The sequence below is a fragment of the Arachis duranensis genome, chromosome 7 (genome assembly GCF_000817695.3).
Source record: "Arachis duranensis cultivar V14167 chromosome 7, aradu.V14167.gnm2.J7QH, whole genome shotgun sequence".
Taxonomy (NCBI): domain Eukaryota; kingdom Viridiplantae; phylum Streptophyta; class Magnoliopsida; order Fabales; family Fabaceae; genus Arachis; species Arachis duranensis.
Genome location: NC_029778.3, coordinates 30,515,611 through 30,532,306, shown reverse-complemented (window position 1 = coordinate 30,532,306; position 16,696 = coordinate 30,515,611). Strand labels below are relative to the sequence as shown.

Sequence of the window (16,696 nt, the reverse complement as noted above, 5' to 3'; positions counted from 1 at the left end):
TAGTTTTGTTTAATTTTGAATTTTATTTTATTTCATTGAACCTGGAATTATTCATAACATCTGCATTAGCATCTGCATACTGTATTATACATTTTGCATAAAAAAATGCATGCGATGCGTAAGCTGTATATAAAAAAATGGCACGCGATGCGATCGCATCAGCGACGCGTCCGCGTCGCAAGGAGAGGGGAGAATATAAAAATGAACAGAGAGTCACGTTGGAGCGTGGCAGGTGGCCTGCCAATGGCATAAATCACCCCACGTGACCGCGTCACTGATGCGACTGCGTCATATGGGAATAATGGCCTCCCACGCGACCGTGTGATCCACGCGGCCGCATGACCAAGATTTCGACGTCAAAGTGGTGCACATCCGAAAGTTGTGCGAGAGTGGTGTGGGATTGGTGCTTAACGCATAATCCTTCCCACGCGGCTGCGTGACCCACGCGACCGCGTCATATTCCTTTAAAGCCCAGCACGCGATCGCGTCACTTAAAATTTGGCACTAATATGATTCTGAACAGAGAGTTATGCGAGTGCGAGACTGCCCGCGTGCCAGTAGCATAAAACGTGTCACGCGACCGCGTCGATTAATTTATAGCGCAAGTTGCGCGACCGCGTGCCCCACGCGATCGCGTGGCTTGCGCCGCACAACTTATCCTAATTTGCCAAATATCTTATCTTTTCTTCCCCAATCCTAATTTTTCCTCCCTCACTCACTTCTTTCCCTTCTCATTCTTCTTATTTTTATTTTTATTTTATTTTAATTTATTTGCATATCTCATTCATTACATTTTAAATTTGTGCATATTTTTATTTTCTTTTCTGAATTTTTTATTTTTCCATTGGTGTTAAATATCTTTTCTTATTCAACTGTTGCATCTTTTCTTGAATTTATTTTGGTAACTTGTTTTACACTGTTGGGCAATACTATTTAAGTCAATGTTAATCTTTTATGTTATTTGTATTAATTTTGCATTGACATGAATTCACATTACCTCTCCTTACCCACACTCTCCCTAATTGTTGCAAAATTTTGCACCACTAGTATGCCATGTGCTTCTATTGTTTCCTCACTTGCATGTTGTAGCTACCATGTAATTGAGACCTTTATTTTCTATCTTTTGGGTTACTTCTCTTCTTTTTCTCTTCTTTCAGGCTGGCCATCGAAGACAGAAAAGGGAGAAACTTCTATAAGGGGAGACAGACAAGTCCATCTGCAAAATCTTGAAGAAAAGCATCAGTTGCAACAACCCGTCCACCTGCACATCTCAGCATGCACCGAGGATGGTGCAATCTTTAAGTGTGGGGAAGTCGATACCGATCTCCATGGGTTAGTACTTTCTTGTCTCAACACCAATGTTTAAATTTTCTTTGTAGATTAGTTGTTGCATTTGCATAATTATCTGATTTTTTTTGTATATTCTACCACTTGGTTGAAGTAATAATTTCTTTTCCAAGAAACTTTTTATAACATTTCACTAATTTGAATAAAATTTAATGTTACATTTGTTTGAAGAAATATTATTTTGGAACATGGTTTAGAGTTCGAACACAGAAAACTTGTGAGATTTTTGAGCCTATTTGAATTGGTTGCATTTTATCAACCAAAAATTTTGTTTTAGTGTGTATTTGTCTCTCTAAAATTGTGATCTTTGTCTTGCTTAATTCTATATTTCCATTTATTTGATGTATGCATGCACTTATATTTCACTGATCTTACATACCCATATGGCCTTACATTTCATTATCCCTTGCAAACCAATGTTGAGCCTATTATACCCCTTTATTCTTTACTTTAGCACATCATTTACTCTAAGCGGAAAACAATAATGTCCTTAATTTGAATCCTTGGTTAGCTTAGACTAATGAGAATGCTTATGAATTAAGTATGGGAAAAAGTGGGTTTGGAAACATCTGGTTTGAGAATTGAGTATGTTAGAATTTTCTGAAAATGTGAAAGAAATATTTAGGACATGTTCATGCATTCAATAAATTAATCATATGCAAAAAAAAAAAGAGCAAAATAAGTGAAAGGGGACAAAATGCCCCAAAGTAAGTGGTGAAAGTAATGCGTATGAGTTGTACTTGAAATTAGAATGCATGAATATATGGAAAACATGGTTAATGGATGGTTAGATGTTGTATTATGATTACATGGATTGTTTAAGTGGGAAAGTTTTAGTTAATTAAGGATTCAGATTTTAGTCCACTTGACCAAATACAATCCTACCTTGACCCTAACCCCATTACAACCCTTAAAAGACCTCTTGATATGTGTATTTATGCATTAAATTTTTGTTGATTAGTAGAAGAAAAACAAGCCATAGAAAGTAAGGTTAGTAGAGAATTGAGAGAATCGAACCTTAAACACTTTAGTGATTAGAGTGTATACACTACCAGTGAGGGTTCGACGCTCAATTCCTTGTTCCCGGCTTTCATGAGCTATTTTCTTCTTGCAAGTCTATTTGTACTTCATTTTTATGATTTGAATTAGTGAAATCCAGTTCATGTATGTTCTTAAAAGATTTATTTACTTTTTAACTAAGTAGGTAGAAACATTTTTGCATGTAGTTGCATTCAAAGGTTGCATCTCATACATTCTATCATTCCTCTTCATCTTTATAGCTTCTCTTGAGCTTAGCATGAGGACATGCTAATGTTTAAGTATGGGGAGGTTGATAAACCAATATTTTATGGTTTATCTTGTGCTCAATTGAGTGGTTTTTATCAACTCTTTACCCACTTATTCATACTATTTGCATGTTTTATATTTTCCTTCCTGATTTTGTGCTTTGATTGAAAACATCTTCTTTGGACTGATATTTTCTTATTATTAATCCTCTCTTATTACCATTAGATGCCTTGATATGTGTGTTAAGTGTTTTCAGAGATTACAAGGCAGGAATGGCTCAGAGGATGGAAAGGAAGCATGCAAAAGTGGAAGGAATACAAGAAGTTGGAGAAACTACTAAGCTGTCCAGCCTGACCTCATTGCACTCAAATGGCTATAACTTTAGCTACAGAGATCCAAACGATGCGGTTTCAGTTGCGTTAGAAAGCTAACGTCCGGGGCTTCAATTTGATATATAATTTGCCATAGCTGCCCCGACGCCAGGCGACGCGAACGCGTGGGTCACGCGGACGCGTGACCTGGCAGGCGTAACAGAAATCACTGGGAGCAATTTCTGGGCTGTTTTGACCCAGTTTTCAGCCCAGAACACATATATTAGAGGCTATAAAGTGGGAGAATGCATCCATTTAGGAGGAAGCTTTTAATAATTCACTTTTCATGTTTTAGATGTAGTTTTTAGAGAGAGATGTTCTCTCCTCTCTCTCTTAGGATTTAGGACTTCTCTTAGTTTTAGGAGTGACTCTCAATCCCAGGTTCAATGTTCTTTTACTTTATAATTATTTGTTATTTTCTGACATTTGAATGCTTGCTTGTATGAGTTATGTTGCCACTTTCATGATGATTTTATTATTTAATGATATTTGAGGTATTTCAGTTTATGATTGTCCCTTTTTATTATCCTAATCTGAAGATATTGTTATTCCAGTAGATTTAATTTCCTTCCTTTTGGTCTTGGTTAAGAAATCAGTAACTCAGGAGTTATCTTAGCTCAACATAATTGATAACTGTTATCTTTGCTAATTGAACTGAACTTCAATAATCCCAACCTTTTCTTAGGAAATAAATAGGATTCGAAGGTCAATTGATTAGTCCCTTGACTTTCCTTTGCTTTAGCAAAGGTTGACTAAGTGGAATTAAGATTCAACTTTCATTATTATTGATAAGAATAACTAAGTCTGAATTTCTAATTTCTCGTACCTTGCCAAAGGATTTGTTTTACAGTATTTATTTATTTTAATTGTTATTTAAATTATTTGCCATATTTATTCCTCATTCGCAAAACCCCAATTTTATCTTTTTCATAACCAATAATAAGAACATACTTCCCTGCAATTCCTTGAGAAGACGACCCGAGGTTTGAATACTCGGTTATCAATTTCAAAGGGGTTTGTTACTTGTGACAACCAAAACATTTGTATGAAAGAACTTTTGAAGGTTTAGAAACTATACTTGCAACGAGGATTTATCCGCAAATTTTTAGACCATGCAAAAATTCTCTCATCAATGACTTTGTATCCCACTTATCTATGTTTATTCGTATGATTGGAGGAATTTATATGTATTTCGCTTATGTATGCTTATTTCTGTGAGTATTTTTATATACATGTACTATATATATATTTATATTTATGTTTTCACATTTATTCACTAAAATAGCATGGTTTTGTAAATTCTCCTTTATTTGTGTTTAAGTGTGAAAACATGGTTTTTAGGTCTTAAAATAGCTAAATTTAATTGACCTTTCTTCCATTCGATGCCTTGATATGTTTGCTTAGTGATTTCAGGTTTAGAAGGTAAAGATTGGATTGAGGGAATGAAGAAAAAGCATGTAAAAATGGAGAACTCATGAAGAAATGAAGGAATTGTTAAGCTGTCAATCCTGACCTCATCGTACTAAATCGATCATAACTTGAGCTACAAAGGTCCAAATGAGGCGGTTCTAGTTTCATTGGAAAGCTAACATCTGGGGCTTCAAAATGATATAAACTTTGCCATAGTTGCCTGGCGTTTAGGTGAAGCGCATGCATCGCACATGCGTGCGCGTCGCAGGATCAGTGTGGGCCATTTTTAGCAACTCGTGGCCAGCGATTTCTAGCTCATTTTGGGCCCAATTCAACTCATTTATGATGCTAATGAACCCAAGGATTGAAGAGAGATGAACCAAGGAGTCATAGTTTGAGTTCTCCATCATGTTTTAGGGTAGAATTCTAGAGAGAGAGGCTCTCTCATCTTTCTAGATTTAGGGTTCTTATTTCCATTTCCTTTTTTATCTAGATTTTAATCTTGTTTCATTTTAGTTTTCCTTTACTTTTATTTGTTCTAGAATTTTAGTTTATTTACTTCTCTTGTTAATTTCCTATTTTTCTCTCTTTTATGTTGATGAACCATTGTTGGTTCTTGATTTCTTCTAATGCAATTTTATGTTTCCATGTCTTCTTTTATGTTTATCTTCATTGCTATTGTTGATTTCTTGCTTATGTTAGTTGTGGGTTTTGTTAATTTTTGCATTTTGTGATGTTTACTTTTATTGTACTCTAGGTGTTTGATGAAATGCTTTATCTAGTTTTTGAGTAGTTTTCTTTGCTCTTGACCTCGACTAAGAGAATTGAGTGACCTTGAGTCATTGGGTCTCAATGAATTGGTGATTTGAGAACCCTTGGTGATTAATTTGATAACCATTGACACTAGCCTATTACTACTTATCTTATGTCTAAATGGAACTAAAATAACAAAAAACCAAAAGAACAAGTGAATATAGCAATACATGAAACCATACATGAATTTTAAACCCATACACTAATTTATCCTGATTCGAATAAAGAAAAAATGTCAACAATGGGAACAACAAAAACTAAAATAAGAACATGAACTAAAAGAACAACATAAACTAAAAGAAAGACATCAGAACATCTACGCATCACCTCCGATTATAGAGCCTCGCTGAGGGCAATTCCTACAAGTGTGCTCGGGCTATTTGCAGAGGCTATAACACTTTGGTCTACTAAGATCGACCTCATCCATGGCATTATAGATTCAGGTGGACCTCAATCACCCTTCTCTTGCACGTCTCATGTTAGGATCAGGAATGACAATGAGACCGTCATATGGCAACCAAAGTCCTTCTGGAATAGGCAGTGCAAACCCCATCTGGTGTATGTTAAACACCTTAGTCATGTTGTAAACATCAGCAATGTATGTTGCCCATTTCAGTCATGACTGAGCACATTATGCGATCACATGGCAACATGGATAATGGAGAGCCTGAAAGTAACCACAATCATAGGTACGACGCCTAAGGGAAACTAGATACGTACCCAGCGAGAAGCTACCGGTAGGAGTCATCTCGGCCACAATATACTCAAACTGATGCCTGTCAAACAGAGTGACAGTGAAGCATCTCAAATCTTTCTAGTTACGCTATATTGCTTTCACTAGTGCTTGTCAAAACTGGTGCCCAATCCCCAGTTGTGCCTCTACCATCTGACCTCGAATCACAAACATCTCTGCAAGCCATCCGATAGATTCCTTGTGCCCTTCAAAATAGAATTAACACCTTCAGATATGTTAGTCATCATGTGGCCGGAGCGTCTGTCGCCATCCTGGTGCTGGATCCACTTATCGTATTCCATTCTGTTTGACCAATCTCACATAAACGGATTTTCTGTCCTCATAACATCAAACCAATAGTCAAACTCTGACTCAGTTTTCACATAAGCAACATTCATGAGTAGCCTTTTCGCATCATGTCCCTTGAAATTGAGTGAGAAATTAGCTACAACATGACAAATGCAAAATGCTCGATATGCATGAGGAGGTAGCCAACCACTATCAAGTGGCTCCAGTGTTGTCTTAATGCCATTGTGCCTGTCAGAGATCACTAGAATACCCTCTTGTGGAGTCACATGTTGTAGGTTGGTCAAGAAAAAAGACCAGGACTCCGCATTTTCCCTTTCTACAAGTGCAAATGCAATGAGCAAGATATTTGAGTTTTCATTTTGTGCAGTAGCCAAAAGAAAAGTTCCTCCATACTTGCTGTACAAGTGAGTACCATTGATGCTGACCAGTGGCTTACCATGTCGAAATGTCTCAATACAAGGAGGAAAATTCCAAAAAAGATGATGAAAGTACACAGTAAATTCATCAGCCTAATCACCAACTCTTCTAACCAGCAAAGTCTTCAATAATGCAACAGTTCCCTCCATGATGGACTGCACACCAAGGATCCAGTGGTGCAACTGCATGATGAGTCCATATTTGATAATAATTTTTGGCCTGAATTGGATGGATTTTATCACATAAACTCACACTTAATCACCCAAATAGCATACTTTTGTGATTTCTCTCTAATTTGAACCTAAATGCAAAAACGGGTGTTTTTGTGCTTAAATTGATCATTTTAATTCTGCTTTTATTCCATTCGATGTCGTGATATGTTTTGTTAAGTAATTTCAGGTCAAATAGGTAAGAATGGCCAGGCTAAAGTGGAAGGAGGCATGCATTATGACAGATTTCATGAAGAAAATAAAGGAAAAGCACACAGTCAAGTATGGGTACGCATAACATCTATGTGTAGGCAGAAGTCCCAGTGCGTGATTTCATTAATAAAGCATGTGGCTTGCGAATTTGGGGCTCTCTTGGTCCAATTTTTGGAGTTGCTGAAGCCATTTGGAGTGTTATATCAAGGGTACATCATTCCATATGGAGGAGGTCTCATTACACACATTACATAGATAATTAGGAGTAGGAGTAGTGTAGAGTAGTGTTCTTTCATTTCTCTCTTAGGGTTTACTTAAATTTTATTGTATAATTTTATAGTTTCCATTTTGATCTTGGATTTTGTTCATCTTTATTGTAATGAGTACTCTTTAATTTCTTCTTTAATTACACTACTCTTTCTACTTTGTTTTATGGTTCAAGTTATTTTTTTAATATATGCAATTTTGATTTCTTGAATCTTTTGGTTGATGAATTTAATGTTTTATGTTTTATATGTGCTTGATTGAGTTTCTGTTGTTAATATTGTGAATAGTTTGGTTATAGTTTTCAGTATCCTTTGCAATATACCATGTTTTGTTTTTATGCCCATAAGGTATTTGTGAAAATGCCAACTATAGATTTTGAAAAAACTTTCACACCTTGGCTTGGGAATTGAGATCCTAGGATACTAGAGTTATAATGTACGACATTTAGTGGTAATTCTTGGGTTGTTAGCTGATTCTTGTTTCCATTGACGCTAGCTTTTTACTAAGTTAATTAGTAAGTTAGCTAGGACTTATGGATTAAGGTCAATTATGTTTGCTTGACTTACTCCTTGATGTTAGGGGTTGACTAAGTGAGATTAACTCATCATAATTACCGTAGTTGTGGTTATGACAATGATAGGATTCCTTAATTCTCATTCCCAAGTCAAGGCTCTTTTATGAATTTTCACTAGTTTTGATTTTTCTTTCTTTTAATTTGCATTAATTTCCTTATTGATCTCTTGCTAGTTCTTTTATCATATAGTTCTTTTAATTTTCCCTCTCATGCTTGAAAACCCCATGATTTTACAACCAAAAGTGGACACCTAATTTGCATAGTCCGAGGGAGACGACCTGGGATTTCAAACTCCTGGTTATTTGTTTTAGATTGTGACAATCTTTATATTTTAAACTTTGATCGTGGGAGTTATTTTCCGGTTTGGTCTATACTTGCAATGGAAGTTATTTTTGTCTGGAAAATCGGAATCGGCATAATTCTCTCCATCACTAGCCATAAGCCTCTTCCCAATCTCCATAGATCTGTGCTACTGCCTTTTGATTCGTCATCTAGACCTTCCTGTAATTAGGCTTGAATTCATAGGTTACTTCTGTAGCTTGCTGTAACACTTTTATCGTAACCATAACATCGGCTCTAACCAACTAAATGATCCTCGCACAAATGACATGATAGTCAAGCTACCGTGATTGCCTAAAATCGATGTAGCCAAGGAAATGTGAGGTCTATTGTACCTTCTAATCTCTCATGTACTCTTTCGCTGTTGAAGTGTGATGCGAATCAACCACGTGCAACCTTTACCAAACTCCTTGCATCTCCCATGGTACTTAAGATTATCTGACTCTATCACTTTGTACTCAACTTCACGATGGATGCTGTATTCCTTTACACTCAACACAGCTTCCTCCTTACTTTGGAAAGATTGGCAAATTTGAAATTCTGTAGGAGTGGTTCTATCATGAAATCCTCGAGTCCCGAAGGTAAGATCTACGACCGGATGTTGGCCGATGGCACATCCAAGTTTAAGGTTGAGAAATGTGGAGGATGTTGTGTACCGGAACTTAATGAGCCATGATGTGCAAGTAGATTGCTCCAAATATCCTCATCCTTGTCCCCACCAATGTCAACAAGCTCTTCGTTTAAATCATCCTCTTGCATCACATTTTCAACTCAATCTGGTTCACCCTTGCCTGATAAATCAAGAATCAGATGTGGTGAACTAGTCATCCCAACTACAATATATAGAGGATCAACCAACGAACAAGAAGGTGCAACCACAATATCGAGGTAGAAGCACCCCAACGTAGTCGACTGAGAATTCGGTGTTGATGCCTCAGAATTGTTCACACCATCCTCCAACTTGGCATACAATTCGTGTATTCTCACTTTCGAAAAATTTCGCCGAGAATGAAACAAAACCTACATATCTTCATCGGACCCTTTCACAAATATATTGTACTTTACACTAGTTGAAACAACAGCACTAGGAATCTTGTAGAATAACTTCTTCACCCACTTTATCCTATACACCCTTAACTTTTGCAATATACTAATTTTTAGCTCTGACAAAGTGTTCGATAACCAGATAAAGACACTCAGTGGTTTCCTATCAGTAAATTTAACACTGTGTCTTTTGCTCTTTTGAATTTTTCTAGAGCAATACACTAGAGTTAAAAAACTCTCCTTACCATTCATTATGAAAATGACATTCTACTTCTTTACAATTGCCTTACACTAGTATATATAGAGAATCTACCTATACATAAATTACTAGAGTGACAGGGATTAAGCTATCTAATGTTTTTTCATAAACCACTATACCCAACAGTAGTTTATGCATGTTTCGTATTCTGCAGAAACCGTTACATCTTCTAACAGTTCTGTTTTGTACATTTTTTTCACATAATTTGTATTATTTTGTAACAGATTATGTTAAAGCTAAAAATCGTTATCCCCTATAACAATTTACATAAAAAAATTACAAAAATACACAACTAGAAAATGGATTAATACAGACAGATTTACAGACAAATTTAGTCTTTATTACAGACAGATTTTTGGTTACCGACGAATTTTGTCCCTCTATAAAAGCCCCGTCGGAAATTATTTACTGACGGATTTTTTTCCGTCAGAAAATTACCGACGGATTTTTACCAATTACCGACGGATTTTTCTTCTATAAATTCTCCATCATTTCCTTAAGGCGACGAACTTTCCGACGGATTTTTCGCCTGTAATTACAGACAGATTTTCCGTCTGTAATTACAGACGAATTTTTCGACGGATTTTCCGTCTGTAATTACAGACAGATTTTCAGACGGATTTTCCATCTGTAATTACAGACAGATTTTTCGACGGATTTTTCGTCTGTAATTTAAACTTTGGAAAATCATTTCACACTCTCATTACAGACAGAAAATCCGTCTGTAAATCTGTCAGTAAGGTAAAATAATTTTTTTATTTTTCTATTGCAAAATAAACCTGTTTTCATACAAAATAAATATAAAATAACTCAACTCGACTCATAAATTATATATTTTTTTCTTTGAGATATATGAAAAATAGATTATCTATATAATATTTCTTTGCATATAACTCTACTTATTCAATAATATACAGTTATACATCAATTTAGAGTGAAAATTACATCCATGTCTCAGAAACATTAGTAGAGTAGCATCCTTAGAATTTTCTAAAATTTCTTGAACAATGCAAGCTAAGCTAGAGACCACTCATATGATAAGTGTAGAACTTTATAGCAGCTATGTACACTATTGATTCTACAATGTACACTCTATTGAAGCTGCAATGGCCGCAACGACAGCAACTATGCCTGCCACGGATACTGCAGCATGCAACTGAGCATTATGAGTCCTAATTTCCTGCTTTTTCCTCTCCTTTTGATCCTTCAGCCATCTTTCCATTGTCCTTCCTCTCAACAAACTCCTGTAAAACTAGTATGTAAAAGTTTACAAGAAGAATAACACAACACAACACAACAGTGATTGTAAAGGTTTGATTTAGCGTCATCCGTCCGCGTTCATTATTTCCTGAAGATAATACATATGTTACAAAATACAAACACAACAGTGATTGAACAAAATTTAGTTCCATAATGAGCAGTCAAGATTAGAAGAAACAATTTGTTATGGTGGAAAAGAATTTCTAAGTTGTCATGACACTCACAAAGATTGACCAGGATATAGAGACCACAATCAGATAAAGCTCCAAAATGATATGGTTTAACACAACAAAATTGAGATGAAACGGTAACAAATTAAGATAGATAAACTACCTTATGAAGTTTACTACAGCCATATATAACCGTACCCAGGTTCTCTAAATACTTAAGTAAACAATAAACTGACCTGTGTTCATCTTTTGTCCAAGCAATACCCTTACGTCGTTCCTGATCTGATCTTGAAGCCTTAGATCCATTATTAGACTCGCTGTTTGAATTCCAAGGTTGGCCACCCTTCTTGCCAGCTCCTTTATCACTAGCATTGCCTGTTGAGCCTTCTGAAGTAGAATAATAAGCCGATAGAGTCACACGCCCAGATTCAATTAAGTTGACATCATCAACCAGAAGCTTATAGTGTTGTTTGGAAGCATAAATGTGACATTTCATTAAACATTTTAAAGGCACAAAAATTAAAACAAAAAACTATGAATAATGAAAAAAATGTTAATCAACTTAATTGTACAAAATAGAAATAACTACACAAACTATTTCTGCAAAGTTTTAGTTGTATGAATGCATAGTTTTAGTTATATCTTCAATAGTTGAATTGTTTCTCATATAAACTTTGATAGATCCTTGGGCTTCTTTATTTTTTGAGAATTGGGCTTAATAGGATATTTATTTAAAGGGCTCTATCACCCCCTACACAGTGATCCAAATTTCAAAGGCCTTGATCCAAAAATAAAAGGATAAATAAGAAAAAAAAAGATTAATTTAAACCTGTATTTTAAGTGTAAGATCCCTCTAAGAGCACCAACTAGATTCTGGGTCCTTAGTGTTTTGGAAGGAAACAGTGAATTGGAAAAAGAAAAGAAAAATCATGGTTGGTGGTACCTCTCTTTCATTTCACTCCAGCTATATTATGCCTACCACCCCACTCCATTGCACGTTATCAATCTCATTTTGTTGGCTCTTTTATGTCTATTCCATGGCTTCCTGCGTAGTAAAGTTGTGCCAATTTCAAAAGCTATACACCTTAAAATAGAATATAAAAAACTATCGACAAACAACACAAGCATGTGTGTGTGTGTGTGTGTGTTACTTACAGCAGCTCCATCATTTCCTCCCAAATATTTATATTTCAAAATTTAATAAATACTTACAAAAAACAAAATATTTAGATATTGAATTTCCTTATGGCACAGTAGCAAGGAGTCAAGCTGGTAAGAGGGAAGAGGCTCTACTTAAATGAAAATCCATAAACTGAGCCAATGAAGGATTCTTGCAGATATAATTACTATGTGCTGGTCTCTCAATCCATCAAGTGCTACATATATATAGTTAACAAACACTCATGAACTGAATATAACTATATTGTGAATGAATTATATTAAATTAGCTATGACATAACTATATCATCTTTTGGGAACAAATAGAAGGAAGAAAGAGTGTACAAAAAAACTATCTATTGGGTTTGTTGGCAAGCTTATCACCAGACTGCAATTTTCTGTTGAGGTGACCAAGAATGCAAAAGTGGAATCAATATAGAGAAGCAACAGAAGGCTGATACAAACAAGAAGACGAGATGGAGAGAAAAAGTTTCATATATCAATAAATGAGCCAACAGACGTGGGAGGAAACATCTTTTATTGGATTTCCTAATTTCAGTCAATTTTGAGAAACATCTTGACCATTTTCTAAGTTAAAGCCAATCAAACACATTCGGATTATGGTCTATTATAAATTATACTAGAGCAAGAATAATCAAAGTAAATTTATCCATTTTAAGAACAAAATTGATAGTATAGTACTAACACATAAATGTGAAATGCAAGTTAAAAGAGAAATGATATCATTTTTTCAATTGAAGGGCGCAATATAGATTTACCTTAACAAGGACCTTTGCCTTCTTTGATTTAAGATCAACAGAATCCTTCTCAGATTTCATTGAAACTAACTTATTCTTCCGTTTCACCCTTCTCTGAGCAGCTGCTTCTGCCTCTTTATCTTCAGAGCTTCGAAACTCTGTTATGCTTTTGATTTTCAAATGCGTTCATTTCCTAGTTTATTTCATTTTTCTAAACTCAACCACAGAGCTCCAACTCTACATGCACAACTTTTCACCTCCAACATATAAGAAAAATAATAGACTAATACATAAAAATAGAATTGAAATGTATCTAAAATTAACAAAATCCTCCATGTTATCTTCCTCTTCAAGTTCATCATAACCTTCCACATACTCTATCTCTACTTCCTGTTTAATAACCAAAAACGAAAAAAGAAATTAAATACAAGGCAACATATTGTTCAAGTAAAATTTCAAATAGTTTTGCATGAAACATATATGACAATAGAAAATGCAGATGCATACCTCCTCCTCTTCCTCAGCAATAAAAATGAAACTAGTCAATGCATTCAGGAACCTTGATTTCACGAACAAGTTTATAAGAACACAAAATAAAAAACTATAACCGTTACAAGTTCTTATCATAGAATAGGAAATAGAATCATAGTTAGCGATGGAACATAGGATAATATAATTAGAGTTAGCGATGGTATTGAAAGAAAGAAAACAGCGATGAAAGAGAAAGGAGATTAGGGTTACCTGCATAGCTGAGGCAAGATCGGAGAGAGAAACACAGCAACACGCGGAAAAGAGCAAGCACTAATGGTGAGATCGAAGAGAGAAACTCACATTAGGGTTCGAAAGGGAGCGATGCGAGCAAGGCCGACGGAAGGGGTGCGACGAAGAAGAACCGGGAAGGGGTGCGACGGAAAGGAGCGATGCGAGCAAGGCCGATGGGAGTAGAGTGCAATGGAGGTTGCGTGAGATGGCGGTGCACGGCTGATAGCGCCGCCGATGAAGCATTCAGAGGGATGAGTGAGGAATCGCGAGAGTGTAGTGTGAAATGAAGAGATAATCGTGATCTTTAAATCTTTATTCTAATATTTCCGACGAAAATTTTAAATTACAGACGGATTTTCGGTCTGTAATAATTTAATAAAACAAAGCATTTTGTCTATTTAATTACAGACGGAAAATCCGTCTATAATTATTTTCCATAAAAAAAATTAATTTTACCGATAGAATTATCGACGGATTTTATTTTTCGTCTGTAATTTATGCTAATTCATTTTTTTCATTTTTCGACAAAAAAAATCCTCTAAAATTTCGTCTGTATTTTCGAAGGATAAAATCCGTCTGAAATATCCGTCTGTAGTAACTAATTTTCTAGTAGTAATATATGCTGTTTCAAAAAATTACAATATGATAAATTTAAAATTTAATTATTTTATTTCAATAACTTACCCTATATTTCACTTGCTAAAAATTAAAATAACGTATATTTTAGTCCGACACAAATAACTACCTACTAATGATCATTATAATTATATATGTAAATTAATGATAGTTATTTGGTTGTTTCGAATAATAATAATATAAAATTTGTATTCATTATTATTATAATAATTTTAACTCTTTTAATATTTATCACGTAATATAATATATTTTAACTTGTTATAAAACTATTTTATCTAAAATTATTATATATTTCATTGTTATAAATGTAATAAAACATTTATAATCTTCGATGTAATAATTTTTATTCTTAACAATTTATTATTGAAATATAGAAAAAAAATAAATTAAAATTTATTATAATAATAATAAATGTCTAAGTTATATTACTTTTATTATTTGAATGAACCAAATGATGATTAGTACTAATTTATATATAATTATAATAAAATAGATTAATATATATTTTATAAATAAAAATATTATTTAGCATCTCGAAAAGGGTAGAGTCTAGTAAGTAGTATTGCGTGTTGTAGGGTATGGATGGTGTCGTGGCCCACAGTGCCTTTTGAAGGGGTCCTGTTTTTTTTGTTAGTTTGTGAGCAGACAAAAGCAGAGAAGCTTCTTATCCTCTCCCACTAGGTTTTCACACAGCACCATACACATAGAATCTCTTCTCTCTTCATAAAGCACAACACACAACAAAATAATACACTTGAATTCAGGGGCAAAATGGTAAATCCGCAATCACCGTTTGTTCTCAACAGTGGCCTATTTAGTTCAATATCGTACAAGTCGGTTTAGTTCATAATATCAGGCTCTCTTAACCATTATTGCTCTAATGGCTCCAATGAGTCTCCCACCTGGTTTTAGGTTTCACCCCACAGATGAAGAGCTCGTTGCTTACTACTTAGAAAGGAAGATAACAGGTCGCTCTATAGAGCTTGACGTAATAGCTGAAGTTGATTTATACAAATGTGAACCATGGGATTTGCCAGGTATATATATGATTTTAAATTGCATGAGAAAATTTGTAAGTATTGTAAAAATATCAGTGCTTCAGTATTTTTAATAGTTGATATCAATCATATATATATATATAAAACTGCAGATAAGTCATTTCTACCAAGCAAGGATATGGAGTGGTATTTCTACAGTCCAAGGGATAGGAAGTATCCAAATGGATCAAGAACGAACAGGGCAACAAGAGGCGGGTACTGGAAAGCGACTGGAAAGGACAGGGCAGTGCAGTCTCAGAAGAAGGCAGTTGGTATGAAGAAGACTTTGGTGTATTACAAAGGAAGAGCTCCACATGGAATTAGAACCAACTGGGTCATGCATGAGTACCGCTTGATTGAATCCCTCCCTGGAACTCCTCACTCCTCTTTCAAGGTACACAAACATTTATGCTTCTTTTCTTTTCTTTTCTTCATATTACAATTATCTTATCAAATATATTGCTTTATCATATACAATGAGGTGTCAGACCTCTTTAACGTGGGTTTAATATCTAATTTAACAATAAAAGAGCATGTCCATCACGTATTTTATGGCATATACGTATCTTCATGTTTAATTTTGTCTTCATTCATCATTCATCTTAATCATTTTCTTCTTCTCTTCTTTTTGTTTTTCTTCTTTTGTTAGGACTGTTTCTAGGACCGGGTTATTATTAGCATATGCTGATTTTTAATTATATATATATATATATAAGCAAAAACTAGGGTTTTTCTTTGGGAAAAAAGAAAAATAAAGAAATAAAGGTAGGAAACAGCATATCCTCACTGTTCTCAGTTTCCCAGTTATTGTTCATTAATAATATTGTATACAATATAAAGTAAGGAAATGAATGTGCTAGTTCTATGTATGCATCTTTTGAGCTCTAGCTGAAATTAATAATTGAATGAATGGGACCTATATATTCATAGGAGAAACCCTAAAAAGCCACAAAAGTCTTCACGCGACCAAGGACCAAATCCTTGTTTAGTGCTCCTCTTATTATAGCTTTAATTAAAATCTAAGTGTTTTACGTACACTGCTTTTCAGATCAATTGCTTATTTTCTTGAAATTTTGGTTCTTGTCATATATAGAGTCAAGTTCACTATACTAGACCCATTTTTATTTTTTGGGCTATCTTGAACTTGAATGTAGACATTTATGTTTTGATTTACTTGAACCTTGTTACACAAGGATGCACACATGCCTGTAATATTCCATTATTTTTTTTCCTTTTTCTTTATATGATTTGGAAAACTTTAGTTTTTTTTTTTCCTCTTCTCTTCAAAAAGCACATCTTATGATCAAAATTAAAACATAATGA

The 16,696-nt window shown here is 34.6% G+C and overlaps 2 protein-coding genes across 2 annotated transcripts in view; one reads left to right on the top strand and one right to left on the bottom strand.

The window, feature by feature from the left end:
* Positions 1 to 10,639: 10,639 nt before the first annotated feature.
* Positions 10,640 to 15,041, bottom strand: LOC110273574 (uncharacterized). The gene is made up of 6 exons (XM_021126756.2): positions 15,033 to 15,041; positions 13,770 to 14,017; positions 13,446 to 13,497; positions 13,263 to 13,328; positions 11,259 to 11,554; positions 10,640 to 10,836 (listed from the first exon to the last, which is right to left on the bottom strand). Exons 1-6 carry the CDS (start codon positions 15,039 to 15,041, stop codon positions 10,671 to 10,673), a joined length of 837 nt encoding a protein of 278 aa, XP_020982415.2. The 3' UTR covers positions 10,640 to 10,670.
* Positions 15,042 to 15,199: 158 nt separating this feature from the next.
* The window catches only part of LOC107458763 (NAC domain-containing protein 54-like), a 3,954-nt gene continuing 2,457 nt past the window's right edge, over positions 15,200 to 16,696 (top strand). Inside the window, exons 1-2 of the mRNA XM_016076963.2 lie at positions 15,200 to 15,373; positions 15,487 to 15,767. Of these exons, the coding sequence (XP_015932449.1) occupies positions 15,217 to 15,373; positions 15,487 to 15,767 (438 nt within the window). The 5' untranslated portion in view covers positions 15,200 to 15,216. The remainder of the gene's footprint in view (positions 15,374 to 15,486; positions 15,768 to 16,696) is intronic.

Excerpts from the sequence above, each read along its gene's own strand:
- LOC110273574 (XM_021126756.2), bottom strand. Across the intron at positions 13,498-13,769 it reads GCTCCCTTTCGAACCCTAAT|GTTCCTGAATGCATTGACTA; the intron begins GTGAGTTTCTCT and ends CGTGAAATCAAG. Across the intron at positions 13,329-13,445 it reads TTGCTGAGGAAGAGGAGGAG|GAAGTAGAGATAGAGTATGT; the intron begins GTATGCATCTGC and ends GTTATTAAACAG.